The sequence below is a fragment of the Asparagus officinalis genome, chromosome 1 (genome assembly GCF_001876935.1).
Source record: "Asparagus officinalis chromosome 1, Aspof.V1, whole genome shotgun sequence".
NCBI classification, from domain to species: domain Eukaryota; kingdom Viridiplantae; phylum Streptophyta; class Magnoliopsida; order Asparagales; family Asparagaceae; genus Asparagus; species Asparagus officinalis.
Genome location: NC_033794.1, coordinates 80,927,062 through 80,942,089, shown reverse-complemented (window position 1 = coordinate 80,942,089; position 15,028 = coordinate 80,927,062). Strand labels below are relative to the sequence as shown.

General features: G+C 34.5%; 1 protein-coding gene across 2 annotated transcripts in view; it reads left to right on the top strand.

Annotated features, from left to right (window-relative positions):
- LOC109826603 (serine/threonine-protein kinase prpf4B) overlaps positions 6,595–15,028 on the top strand; it is a 9,275-nt gene continuing 841 nt past the window's right edge. Inside the window, exons 1-9 of one of the 2 annotated variants that reach the window (XM_020393636.1) lie at positions 6,595–6,797; positions 7,544–7,642; positions 7,791–8,182; positions 10,676–10,742; positions 10,831–10,884; positions 12,155–12,223; positions 12,342–12,407; positions 12,518–12,586; positions 13,973–14,092. In XM_020393636.1, the coding sequence (XP_020249225.1) occupies positions 6,687–6,797; positions 7,544–7,642; positions 7,791–8,182; positions 10,676–10,742; positions 10,831–10,884; positions 12,155–12,223; positions 12,342–12,407; positions 12,518–12,586; positions 13,973–13,978 (933 nt within the window). In that variant the 5' untranslated portion in view covers positions 6,595–6,686 and the 3' untranslated portion in view covers positions 13,979–14,092. Of the gene's footprint in view, positions 6,798–7,543; positions 7,643–7,790; positions 8,183–10,675; positions 10,743–10,830; positions 10,885–12,154; positions 12,224–12,341; positions 12,408–12,517; positions 12,587–13,972; positions 14,093–15,028 lie in introns of those variants that run through there. The other variant, XM_020393630.1, reaches the window with a different exon arrangement.

Below are 15,028 nucleotides of genomic sequence, written 5' to 3'. Positions count from 1 at the left end.
TACAGTTCTTTTCAATTCTCATCCACAATTTTAACAACCCAGTCTGTCACATCAAAATCAGTCTCCACATCATCAAGTTGTAACTCACACTCCTCTTGATACAGATCATGATGAACGTCTTAATATTTTGGAAAAAGGTTTTGAAATCATAATTAAGGCCTCCACACTAGCCACGGATATGTTAACTCAAACATCCTACACGATGAACTCCTTTATGCAATCAACCGAACTCATACTTAACTCTAACACTCAAGCCATAGCTAGATTAGAAACCCACATTGATCAACTAGCTAGTGCCATAAGTGAAGGAGAGGAAGGAGAAATTTTGAGTCAACCCGTGGTCAATCCTAAGGACACTCAAATGAATGCACTACAGTCAGGAAAACAGGTCGACAATCAGGAAAGAACACCTTTAAACCAAATTCTTGTTCCAATTCATTCTTCCCCTGATAATTCAATTCAAGAAAGACCGGGGGAAGAAGAAGAAGAGTCAGATCTAAGTTTTAAGAAATTTTTGGTGAGGAGCTGAAAATATTAGGAGAAGCAGATCAGGTTTGTCAAAATAAAGAAACTGTGTTAAATAATTGCTGCTTTGAACTGAATTTTGAAAAACTCTTCCTTGATGAAATAAGATTTTTTGAAAATAAACAACAACCAAATTTTTACACATCAACCATGAATCTTGGGGTTGAGAAAATTGTTAAACAAAAATTGGTTGTTAGAGAACAAACATTCACAAATCAAGAATCTAAGTCCAATATGCATGACACCAATAATACCTACCTTCCATTGCCACAAAAATCATTGAACACCCCGGAATGCTTAGAATTTCAGCACATTGTTGATTATATCATGTTGAATTTATTTAAAATCCGTGAAGGTAGGATTCAATATAGAACATGAACTCTTCATGTTAAATATTTCATTCTACATTGATTATTTTGTTTATTTCAGAATAATAAAAAGAATTTATTCTTCTCTCATGTGAGAGTTTCTTGTTCAGTTTTCAAAAAAAAAAGAAAAAAAAAGAAGAATAAATTTTTTTTCATCCTCCTCAGACCAAAGGTAATTGCAGATTTTTATCAGCCGACCAAATATAAGTACTTCACTTCTTATCTACTTTACTTTGTGCATCATAGAATTTGCATTGAGGACAATACAAAATTTAGGTATGGGGGTGAGAATTAGTTATTTTTTCTCTTTATTTTACATTTTTAGTTACATTCCCCCCCCCCTGCCAAATTGATAGAGTTATGTAATAATTGATTTATTTAAAATTTTCTAATCCCTAGTTAGTTATTTACTTAAGTTCATCTTTTATGATAACTCTAAATAAATTTTTTAAGAAATGATTTTCAAAGTAGTATACTTTACTTAAGCCTTAACTTGGACTTTTATTTAAAATAATAAAATTTTTGCATGCTTAACTTAGAGTTAAAAATAATTTTTTCAAAGTGTCTTAATTTACATATTTTCAACATATATATACATATACAAAAAAAAATTACAAAAGAAGAGTGCGAAAAATGGGCACCAAAAGAAAAAACTCTTAAATTCAAGGTGATTCTATCTTATAAAGCCTAAGCTGATCGAGTAATTAAGCCCAATGAGTATTTTCATACTTAATGACCTAAGCCCAATTGGGTTGGGATCCATTGGCCCAAAACTCGTTAAATGATCGCTTAGAAAGCCCATTAAAGTAGAAAAAAAAATCACCAAGGAAGAAAGAGTTAAAAATAATAATATTATAAAAAAATACTAATAAATGTTTTATATATAGTTATATTTGTATATATGGTCTTCAAAAATATTTTAGATCAAGCAACTTGAATATTATTTTAAACAAAGAGTTAGCATGTTCTTTTCAAAACTTTTAAATTAAATTTCTAAGTTTGGCTTGGTTTTGTATTGCTATAATGAGAAGATTTTCTTAGAAATATACCTTAGAGTTATATATAAAAATATTTTCTTGAGTAATAACTAGCTTCAATTATCAAGTAAATTTAGTTATTTACTAACTTCGTTAATTTGACAAGATGATCGAATTTTGTGGGTATATTCACTGCAAACCCTCACGAGACTACAACTCGTCCACTAGGGTAACCTAGGGGTTTAAAGGCTTGTTGTATGCGCTAAATACAACCGTGATTCCTGCGAAAGTGAGTTAGGTTTTCTTTCATTTTTCTTTCTTTGCTAGAGGACTAGCAAAAGTTTAGGTGTAGGGGTATTTAATAATCATATTTTATTCCAATTTTATACCCTTATTATCTATTTTATATGAATAAATATACCACTAATAATTGTTTTTATCTTTTAATTGCAGGTTAATGAAGAATAAATCTCAAACTCTCATCTCTCAACAAAAACCCATTGATTAAATGAAGAAATGAAGCAAAGAAGCACATTGGAAAATCAATTTCCAAATTATCCAAAAGCCCAGAATCAAGCCGAGTAGCCTGTAGAAGCCGGATAAAATCAAAAATCCAATATGAAAAGAAATCATATTCAAAATGGTTGGCCACAAAGAAACGACGATATCTCCTAATCCGGAAGGCGGAATTTAACATATAATATATGAAAATCACCTATCTCGATGAGACGAAGCTATCCGTGAAATCAGAATTTGTAAATAGTGGGCATAGATATCGGCATCGATGTGGGCATCGATGCTGGCATCGATACCTGCATCGATGCCTGCATCGATGCCAGATTACTGTAGCGCGCGTCAATGACTGATTTTGCTTGTCTTGGGGCTCAAGTTTGATCCAATGGCTCTCATTCACTGATGTTTACTATAAATAGGGTAGAAAGTGAGGGGTTAGAGGGGTGAAAATTTTTGTAACTCCTTTTGGAGAGGAGGACTACTCTTAATTGAGAAGGCCTTCCAAAATTATAACTTTTTATTACAATTAATAATAATAATTTTTTTACCACTTTAAATTTTTCTTTTCTTCTCTTTATTGGATGATGAAGATGAAGATGAAGATGGAGAATTATTTTCTCTTTTATTGCTTATTAGTTAGATTTATTTTCATGCTTGTAATTAGATTTTTATTTTCTTATTAAATAGCTAAGAGGCTAGAACCCTCTTGTCTTAGATTTATTTTATGCTTATAGAGTAGATTTATTTTCGTGCATTTAATTCTTGCAATTTTATTTTGTAGTTTAGATTTTGCAATTTATTTTGTAGTTAGATTTTAATTTCTTATACTATTCACCTTAAGGCTAGAACCCTCTTGGGTTTAATTTTTTTATTATTTATTTTTATTTTGTTTGATTCGCCTTTAGGCTAGAACCCTCTAGGGAATCACCATTTTCTAAGAAGTGGGTTCAATTTTAGATTATCCATATCTATAATTGAATCCACCATCTTTAATTTCTTGCATTTTCTTTTATTCTAGAATTTTGTTCTTCATTCTTGATTTTTTTTATTTGTTTCTTGATTTTTTTCATTTTTTCCTTCTCACCTTATTGATCATACTCATTCTTTTTCAAATTCACTCTCACTTACACTTGCACCTATTTACACACCATTTTCACTATCTCAATCTCTTCACAATCACATTCACTCATCAATCTTATTTGTCACGCACACAACATAAGAACCGATTTTATATTTTCTCCTACAAAACACCTTCCTCGTGGGATCGATATCTTAAATACTATAACTTGACACGGTTGTGCACTTACAACCTTTTTGGTACATGTTTATGCCGCATCAATGCTAGCCCCCTGTCAAAGTCGGTATTCATCTCATATTTCATGGGTTTTTGTAAGGAAATGGATGGAAACCTGTCTTTAATTATTTCCATCCCCAATTTCAGATCCTTCATAAGCTAAACCATCCATGTATCTGTGTGTATATGCGTGTAATATATGAAAATGGCTAATGCTAAATGTACAGCAAATCCTATATTACTTTTGCACTACAAGTAACAATAATATAGGGTCATTGTTAACTCATAAATCTTGCTAGCAATTTACAAGGACTCCACACTTTCTTCATTCTAGTTATCAAACAACAACCATATAAAATCTACCTAAATAATCCAAACACAGATCTTAACAAATTATACCTTCAAAATATCTAGCTTAAAAGCACATGGGAATCATGACGCACGCCTAGTTACATTTTCTACTTTATATATACATTTCCACTTTATATATACATTTCCAGAGTTAACCAAAACTTTAAAAACTTGTATAAAATAGTTAATTGTAATAACAATCTATTTCAAAATAGATTATGTATAAATTGAAAATTAAAGATAGAATCCCCAGTATAGGCGTATGTCATATGATATGATTCCAAAAAGTACATGAGGTGGCGCTAGGCAAGGATAAATACCAACATTACAGCCTATGCAATGAGAACAGGATGGCCACTGTAACCACCAAATTTTGCATCGATACACACATACTTTAGCTCAGGTTACATTGTTCAACATCTTAAATAGTACTCAAGACCACAAAATTTGAGACAATAAAAACCAATAAAACCAGTAATTCTAGCACAACATTGAGAACATAACAGTGTAGAACCTTAAAACTGCAAATGTTTCAATGAAACCAGTAATTCTAGCACAACATTGAGAACATAACAGTGTAGAACCTTAAAACTGCAAATGTTTCAATATATAAAGGCTAGTGTTTGATCATGTAAAACATAACAGTGTAGAACCTTAAAACTGCAAATGTTTCAATATATAAAGGCTAGTGTTTGATCATGTAAAATACTATTTCTACAGTGATAGCAGATGGTTTTCATGAAAAATAATAAATGATAAAAACACATGTTTACATGTCAAATTTAAAACCTCTGCATCAAAAATAGGATCATAAGATTGAATCTGATAGTATATGCCCACATCTTTTTGTATCTTTTGAAGTCTGCTCACAACTTACTCTCCTTTGCAAGCAAATTTAAAACTTGTAAGAAAACAAAGAACTGTGTTTTACATATTTACATTTTTACCGTGGCTGATAATTTAAAAGCACAGAAAAAAAAAGGGGGGGGGGGGGGGAATGCATCTCTTGGAATATCCCAATTTGTTCTAACTTCTCATAGTTACCATGCGATTCATATCACTTCAGATCCTAAGAAAATATGGAAGCAATACAACATCACCTTAGACAAATGAAAATTGGGGGGAAAATAGAGACATGAAATAGTTACTCTGAGAATGAACTTCAATACTAAGGCCTAAGGCAACAAAACATACAGCTGCAGTTTTCGGTTTTTATACATAATCCATGTTTATAAACTTGTATAAAAATTGAGGATCCCCATGTTTCAAAATTTCTTTCAAGATAATATTTAATGCGGATAAGGCTGGGTAGCTAGCTGTATAACTTGTATGCTTCAGTTTCCTTTCAATGAAAATATTCAATGGAGTATTAAGTAGCTCCGTTGTAAAATTAGGATTTCAAATAGATACGCTTATTGAGAGTACTACAAAGAGAGTTAAGCTATATGCACATTACAAATGCAATCAATCTAAAGCTTTCAAAATTAAGAAGCATGGACTCAGCCACTATGGAGAGATCTCGGTACAACGAACACCTCAAAGCCACAACCCGATGTCGATGCTTCCTGCTCAAAGCGTCAGCCACGACGTTCGCCTTCCCCGGATGGTACTGAATCGCGAACTTGTAATCATTGATGAACTCGACCCATCGCCGCTGCCTCTGGTTGAGTTCCTTCTGAGAAAATAGGTATTTCAGACTCTGGTGGTCTGTGAATAACTCGAAAGACAAATAAGAACTATGTGATATATTGACACAATAAAATTCTAAAAAAATACGAGAAAATAGAAATGATCATGACCAAGAAAACTGAAGAAAATGAGGGATACCCACATCCTCAGATCCCAAAGAAACACCCAAAAAAAGTAAAAAAAAAAAATAACAGCAAAAATTGAAGCCATACCTTGAATCCCAATCAGAAACTACAGAAGCTTGAGGAGAGCAACCGAAAGAGAGGAGGAAATAAGCTACAAAGAGAAAAGCCAAGTCAGAGTTCAACAAAAAATTATTGTTTGCTGCGTTTAAGCCACGAAGATCATGACCTAAACCCTAGATCATATCTAGGGTTTCGATGGAACGGGGAGAGAGAGGAGACTGAAACCCTAGATCAGAACTGAAGATAGATGTTACCAGCTGCGTTGAGAGAGAACTTGAGAGTCGAGATCGAGACCGAGAAATGAGAGAGAGGAGGAGTCGCGATCGGGGATCGGGAACGGGAGTGAGAAATGAGAGAGAGGAGTGAGGATCGGAATTTGGTAAATACCTAGGGGCTGGTTGTGATTTGGAATATCAGTATTTGGGCTTTCAAATTCTCCTGTTTAAAATAATTTGATTTGAAATCTCAGCCCAATTAAAATCCAAACTAAATATTTAGATTTGAAATACCCAGAATTTTAAATCCAAGGCCCAAATCCAAGTTCCCAAACGCGGCCCTAGTTTCTTTTTGCTAGTATGCAAACTAGGCCTCAGTTGCCGTTCTATATGGGCTTTCTTCATAAGGCCCAGATGTTCACGGTTCTCTGTACTTTGGGTGGGCTTCTTTAGGAGCCATTTAAATGTGGTATTTTCTCCTTGTAAATCCAAAACGTCAGTCTCGCTCGTCCTCATTCTCTATTTCGAAACCCTAGAATGAGCAAACAAAGAAGTTGAGGAAGAAGGCGATGACGATCGACGACGACAACTCTATTTACGTCGGCGGCCTCCCCTACGACGCCACCGAGGACGACCTCCGACGAGCATTCGATCTCTACGGCGCTGTCGTCGCCGTCAAGGTTCTGTCCCTTTAATTTTCACCAAAAGTTTGTTAGATTTTATTAATGAAGGTTCATAATGTTAGGGCTTCAACTTTCAAAATTTTCTCCAAAAGTTTGTTAGATTTTATTAATGAGGGTTCATAATGTTAGGGCTTCAACTTTCTAATTCCTGAATCTTGGTGTTTTGTTGGGCATATGAGCCTGAATTAGTTGCGGAAACGGGAAACGTTGAATCTTGTTCAGCGAAGGGTAGTTCGATTTATGAAAAATCTCTGATAAACGAATTATTCGAATTTTCATTTTTGGTATTAGGATGTGCTGGTCTTTGATGCTATAAACAAATATTATTGGAACTTTTGAGGCTATTGGCTATGGATTCACATTAGGTCTTGACGCTTAAGCATGTGCATATGAACTGTCATTCGGATGTTTGCAGTAGATCAGCGTCACCATTTTGTGACAAATTTATGACATTCAATGGTGGACCATCTGTTGAATGTAGTTCTAGTGAATTTTCGTGTTATCTGTATTGTAACATGCAAAGTCCATCCGTATTTTAATATGACAATGGGACATTTCGAAATTCTACAAGGCAAGCCGGATGCAATGATAATTCACGTGTTGAAACCTAATCAATTCAGACTTTATTTTGCAATGTTTCTCCCTGTACGTCTCCTGTTATGGTGCTATTCAACTGTTGCATTTAAAAATGGATAATTCTCATATTAGTTCCTGTCCCTATTTATTGTATATTTCATTTGCAGATTGTTAATGACCGTGGAGTTGGGGGAAAGTGTTATGGTTTTGTGACCTTTACTAATCCTAGGTCTGCAGTGGATGCCATCAATGACATGAATGGCAGGGTACGTCTCTACTTTTCGTGAATGACCATATTATACTTCTCAATTAGTTTTCACCTTGTTAATAATATAGTTTTTACTGGTTATTCATAGAAAACAAGTAGATTATTTCATCCTACTTAATTCTTCTAGTACCAATACTCTTATGCAGAAAATAGGTGGGAGAGTTGTAAGAGTAAATGAAGTCCGTACAAGGGGTGGTAGGCCAAATTTCCATCGTGATGTTGGGAGGGATGGGGACTTGGAGAGGGACAATGACCATAGTGGTGATAGAGACCGCTTAAGAGATAGGAACAATGATCGCTCTCGAGACCGTGAGAGGGATAGAGACTATGACAGAGGGCGTGACTTTGGTCGAGCAAGAGACCATGCCTTTGATCGACATCGGGATCGTAGTGCCCATGGTCAAGAACATGCACGGGATCATGACAGGGACTTGGAAAGGGATCATGATATGGACTGGGACCAAGATAGGGAGATGGATAAAACAAAATATCATGATTCAGGCAATGACGAAGAGCAGCCATCAAGAAATAGACTTGGGTATGTTCTGGATCATTTCTGTTTACCAGTATATGTTTATTTCCTGTCATTGAACTGTGTTGGACACTTTGACCTGACATGACACAACTTTATCCAGTGAATTGGGCCTGATGCAAAGAAAAAGATAGCTTAGTATGCAAGTGACCAATATCAGGAATAAAAACAAGAAGGGTTAATGATTTTTACTTGGTTTATTTCCAATATCATTCAATTTAATGCATTTTTTTAACTATGCATAATATCTGTACAAATAGAGACTATAGAGTTAAGGAGAGACTATACCTATAGAGTTTGGAATTGTAAATTTGAGTGCAATTGTTCTGAAACTCATCTAGACCTATGCTTACATAATTTTAGCTGGCTAAGGCACATATTGACATATTGTAAAGCTCAGCCTTCAAATACCACTAAAACAACAATAATAATAATAATCAGTGAAATACTCTTGGGCCCTAGAGTCGAACTCATTGTTGTCAATTCCCACAAAACCTACCTTAAGAGGTATATTCCTTGATTTTCTTCCTTAATTCTCTTTTTTCATGTTTATCTCCACATTTGTGTAAAAACCACTTCCATATTCTAGTTTTCTGCATCTTTTCTTACTTTTTCTTTTATGTTCCTTCATTCTAAACATTCCTTCAGTGTGGTCTAATATCAACATCTTTTCTCCTTCTATGCCTTGCCTGTTTTTTCCTTTATGCCTTCTTTAGTCGAAATTGATACTTGCCTCATTGTTCTGCTTTACTCAATTTATGTACCAATGCTGGATGTAGGCAATTCAAATGCAAACCCATCTTTTTTTTCTATTATCTTTTGTTAATTTTATGGTTTTAAATCTTCATTTGATTTCAATCATGGATTCAGGTTTAGTAAAGGGCTGTTGCAATGACTATTTTCTTTTTCAAGTCTAATATTTAGATTTTATTTGTACCTTTCTAATTTGGCCCATGGATTGGTCAATTTAATTAGTAATTACCTCAATCTTATTTATCACTATTGACTTGACCCATCCTTCTTCTGAAAACATAAACTATCTGATGATTTTTATTAATTATTTACTTAAATATTTAACTGATATTTTTTGATTATTTATTCATTCATTTCTCATTTATAAGTATTTGCCATTAAACTTATTTCTTTGATAATAGGAAATTTTAAGGAACACCTGGAAATGGGTGTAGTTTCTGATGCAAATTCAAAAGCCACATACATTTTAAAGCACCTATACTTTGCATGAAATCTGTTGCTGTTGGGTTATCAATTCACAGCATAGTTGCGTAATTCCCTGAACCCCTCTAGAACCGTTGTACAGTTCCTGCAAAACAATTCCTGCCTTTATGGTACGTTTGCCACACAACGATTCTGTCCGGTACACAAATTAGTTTCCCAAAATTGGCATATTGCTTACAAGTATGCGGCGCGCAAAATCCCTTTTAAGTGCACATGAGAGAGGCGCAATGTGTTGTGCACAATTGAGTGAAGCGAGACTTACACCGCTCACATAATAGACAAACAAGCATGAAGGAACATTTTATGAGCTTTCACTCGGAATTTTTTGGATTCAGATTAATCTGAAGATGCAGTTGATTGCTAAGGTGGAAGAAAGTTGGTAAGGAGAACAAACTTGTTAAGGGGCTTAGTTTGTAATTTATATGTTTTGTCTTATGTATTATTATTATTTTGAAAATGAAGCATTTAAGTACTTTGCATGCAAAACTATTGAAACACATAATTAGCATTTTAGTTTCTAGTTTCGTGTTATACATTTTGAAAATGGTAAGTGCACCCTAAAAAGTTTGCGACATATCACATATCGAACTTGCGTATCCTCAAATCCAATTTTTTAAGTGGCGAATTGTGTACCCAAATTCAAACCTGACCCACTACCTGCTGCATACCTGTGTAACTATGATTCACACAACCCCCTTGTTTTGATTTGTGAAACTAATTTTACTAAAGTCCCTCCTCTGTACATCTCTCTAACTCCCTTTTCTTATTTTCTCGATGAAGATAGATCCTCTTGGACATTGAAATTAACAATACTTCTCTACTTGTTCTTGGTGTGTCAGAAGAAGAAAAATACTTTCTTGGGTTTTAATTTCAGAACATATTTCTGATTTCAATAGAAAATATACATTCCATTCTATCTTCTGCAATCACAGGTCTAGTTTATTGCAGAAGTGAACTTGTGCACTATGAAATTAGAGATTATATTCACTGATGACACTTCTACCTCATCTAGTATGAGTTGAATATTTGCTATCTAGGGTGGAGGATTTCATTAGATTCTTCTTCTATTGCTGTCGACCTGGTTGTGCCCTGGAGGATTCACATATAATCTAAGGGAGAAACTAGAGTTAGCAGATGAAAATATATAATAGTTCAATCAATTTATTGATGTTTTTTCAGAAGCATAAAGGTGTTAGGATCGTAGCATTCTTGATATATAACAGAAACTTGTTAATATTTTGTTTTTGCTTATTTGCTGAACAGTTCTCGTCTCGATGATCGTCAAAGCAGAGAATTGTCATCAAATTCTGTTGATGAGTATCAGCACCAAGTACAATAGCATAACACTTATCTAACTTAAACAAAGCTAGCACTAAGATTGATTGTATTCATCCGTTTCTTTTTTATTCATTAATTAGGTGAAAGAGGAACTGGAGGCATCCTTCCAGAGGAGCGAGGAACTTCAAAAGGAGGTCTTTTAATTGAATCCTTTTACCAAAGCAACATGATATCTTTTATATTCAGATAATCACACATTTTCAGCTATGCTAGCATGAAGGTTTTGGTCTTTATGTCTGTACTCACAAATATTTTAGCTGCAAAGTTCATTGTTTAAGCCGTCTTCTCCAACTAATAGATATGTTTAGATGCTCGTGTCTTGTTTCATAATACATGAAGAGAAGGGGCAGATATGTGATGCTTTCATATTTCTCTTATTTACAATTAGAGTTTAGGATGTACCTTCAGGTATTTGCTTTTTTTGCTAATAAGAATTTGTTATTACGATTTTGCTTTGAGGGTGAATTTCACATGACTACCATGAACAATTAGAGCTTTGCATGAACTAGCATAGAGTATTTTTTTATCAGAGAAAAATACCACGAGCTTTCTGATTTGCAGAAAAATACTACATATTATCTGAAAATTATCCTAACATTTTTATCAATAAGTTTAAAATGCCCCTAATAGTTAAGGATAAGTGGCGCGAGAGTAGTAATTATATAAAGTAAATATCTGAAGGTACATGCTAATTTACATTAACAGCCATTGGTCATGGAAGTTTAGTGAAAAGATTGTCACGTTTTTCTCTAACAAAACTATCTTATGGTATTTTTATGTAAATCCCTTATAGTTCATGGTACTTTTGTGAAATTTACCCTTGCTTTGATGTATCTGGTTCAGATCTGTGCTATAGCTGGCCAATATCTGAAATTTAACCCTCCAATTCAAGATTGTTGATTCCTGGTAGGATTCTTGTTAAAATGCTTTGAAGTTTGTGTCTGCTGCTTTTATTTTTTTTCACTTATTCATAAATTATGTTCGTCTAAGTAGATTTTGTCCGCTGCTTTTACTTTTTTGCACTTATTCATGAATTATTTTCATCCAAGGACACTGGCACATGGCTCTTGGTGAATTTTGCTCTGTTCTGTCCTAAAATCTTTAGTTTCCAGGAAGCTATTTCTCCCTTTTCTTATCTTACCTCTGTTCAGGGAGTAAAATGCAGTCAACATTTTCATTTGATCAATTTTTAGTTGTTTTGAAATCCTTCACTCATCGTCTGTGATCTGTGCAAAAAGTGAATGTTTGCATTGCTATTCGTAGTTGTATACAGCACGTGCTTCCATAACCAAATCTTGCTACATATCATGCTTCCAAGAAAAAAAAGGAAAAAAAAGAAGAAAAAAGAGGTTTCTAAATGCTGTCATGTATTAAGACAAACTGAATGCTTTTGTGCTGCATCAGCTGCAAGTGATAAATGAGAAGGTTGATGAGCGTGAACAGTCTGTGTCCAATTTACAAAAGAAATGCCAGGTAATTTCTTTCTTATTTATATCATGAGCAATTGTGTTCATTTCTGTCCTTGGAATTTAAGTGATATTTGACCATTTGAAAGCCTACAAAGCTGAAATACATGATTTTAAATATACAGAAATTGGAGGATGCTTTGGCTGCTGCAAAGAAGCTCACCTCTCAACGACAGTCGATGCTGGCAAAGGTAGATGATCCTCAGACATGTTTTCCACAGTTTTGAAACTAACATGCCTAGTTGTTTAATGTGTACAGAGATACTCGGACTTAATTTTTACATTTGTTTACGTGGTGCAGCTAAGTAAAAGTTTTCTGCAAACACAAGAGTACAGTGATAGGCTCAAGACCTCTGAACAAGAACTGAAGGTTAGTGCAGAATCATTCCGTGCTTTTCCTACTGCATTCTGCCTGAACCTAGGGTTGCTTATACTTGTATATATGATTAGTTTCGTGCAGTTGGATACAATATGCCACTTCATAACAGAAGCCGGACTTAATGTTTGTGAGTGTTTTTCTGTTATGTTAGACTATCAGGAACTAGGATTATGGATAAATAGGGCTTGAGATAACAGGTAGAGACATAGGAAGAGATGAGTGTTATGTGAATCAAATAGTTCTCATGAGTCTTTATATTATATTACACTGGTATTCTGCCGCACTCGCCGCACACGATGCGTGCATAATATGATACACACTTGTGCATAAAAAAAATTGCTAGCACCTTAATAATGTCTATCAGTACCTGTATAAATGATAGTTACAAAAGAGAGATCAATAACAAGAGAGGAGAAATTTGGAAAGTACCTGTGATTTTGAAAAATTGGGTTAGTTAGTGGATGGTTTGTTAGTTACTATATAGTGTTAGTTACTAAATAGCGGAGGTAGTTATGAGTTAGATTGCTGCTTTTGTTTTCCAAACTTGTCCCTCTACCAAGTTCTAAATTACTGGATGTTGTGTGTATAACTTTTAGGATATGATTGGATTTTTTTTTAAAGGTGACTGACATAGGGGTAGAGCTTTTCTTAAATAATAGTAATAGATAGATACACACATCAATTAACTTTGTGTACTTCACACGCTGAAACATGTAATGCTGCAGTAACCATTTTGTATTAAACCTGTGACCATGGTATGAATTACATTACCACTTTAGAGTGCTACTATAAAAGCGAACACATAAGATATCGATAGTTACATATCGCACTGCTATAAAACTGGAGCTTATGAGTTCTTGTACAATTATCTGGGCTACTGAACGAAATAGCTAGGGTTCTGGTATAGCGGAATCAAATGTATAACCCGATCTCTACTGATTTTACATGCATTGGGAAATGCCTTTATGAGGAGATATCCACTAGGGTAAACAATCTAGACATAGCATCAATATAAAAAAAATAAATTAAAAAAAAAGCTAACGTGATGGGAAACAAACTTGAAAATATGAAAGTATCATCAAATAATTGTTATGAAAGGACTAACAATTAATTAACTTGTTCATTATTGGTCAAACCTCTAGATTAGTTGTATCTAATTCCTATCAAGCTATGAAGCACGGACACGGACACAGCGACATGGACACGACACGGACACGGCAAAACCCAAAAAAATAGGACACGGCGACACAGCTAGATTTTTATTGTTATCATTATATATAGATCAATATTGAATTAAATTCCTATTACATTTTCATATTTTTTGTTATGTAAAGTGGATATTATAAATAAGAAACTAAAGGAAAGTGTGTGTTGTAGGTGTGAATTAAGACGTCGGGATGTCAATGATCTCTTGGAGAATTGAAGACAATAATGTTAAAGAAGACTAGAAAGAGAAAATGAACATATAGAAAAATAGATCAATTTTTATGTTATATTATTATGTAACCTTATCTTGTATAATCAATGACAAATGTAAGTTATGTAACTGATTTGAAGATAATACCAAATTTTAATTTTTATTACTTTCATCTTGAGCATATAAAAATACAAGAGGATAAAGTTCAAGTTGTAACTAGTTCCATGGCTACAAAATACTAAGTTACTAAATCAAAAAAAAAAAAAAAAAACTAAGTTACTAACATTGCAAAAATATAAAAATTACAACCAAAAGCATACATTTACTTTCATCTTGAGCATATAAAAATACAAGCTTATCCGGCAAAACGAGAGTTAAAAATTACAAGCATACATTTAGAAGTTAGAATTATACCCAAAATGTTACAAGCATTCCTCAAAATATTACAAATATATTGTTGAAATGGAAGGTAAATATTACAAGTGTACAAAATATTACAACCATAGCCCAAATTTTTATTTACAAATGCTACTCATATAAATAGGTAGGAATGAGTTCTAGGGCTAGGGTTCTCACTTTTCTCCCATGTTTCCAACAACCGCCTCCTTCAAATCGGCTCCTCTCTCTCTCTCTCTCTCCCCTCTCTACTCCTTCAGATCCGAAGGACTAGGGCATCTCTCCTCTCTCTCTCCCCTCTCTTCTCCTTCAGATCCAAAGGGCTAGGGTTTTCATTGTTCTCCCTCAAATCTCGTCGTCGACTCCTCCCTCGAAGCTCGTCGTCCCACGAATCTCGTCGTCGACTCCTCCCTTGAAGCTCGTCGTCGAGTCATCCTCAAAGCTCGTCGTCCCCCTCAAAGCTCGTCGTCCCTCGAAGATCGTCGTTTACTCCCTCGACTGTCTTCCCTCCTTCAGGTTCGTAGTGGCCTTCTCAGCCGTGCCGGGGCATCATAGTCGCCTTCTTAGCCGTGTCGGGAACAAGTCCAACCGTGTCGGGAGCGAGTCGGCACGCGTGTCGA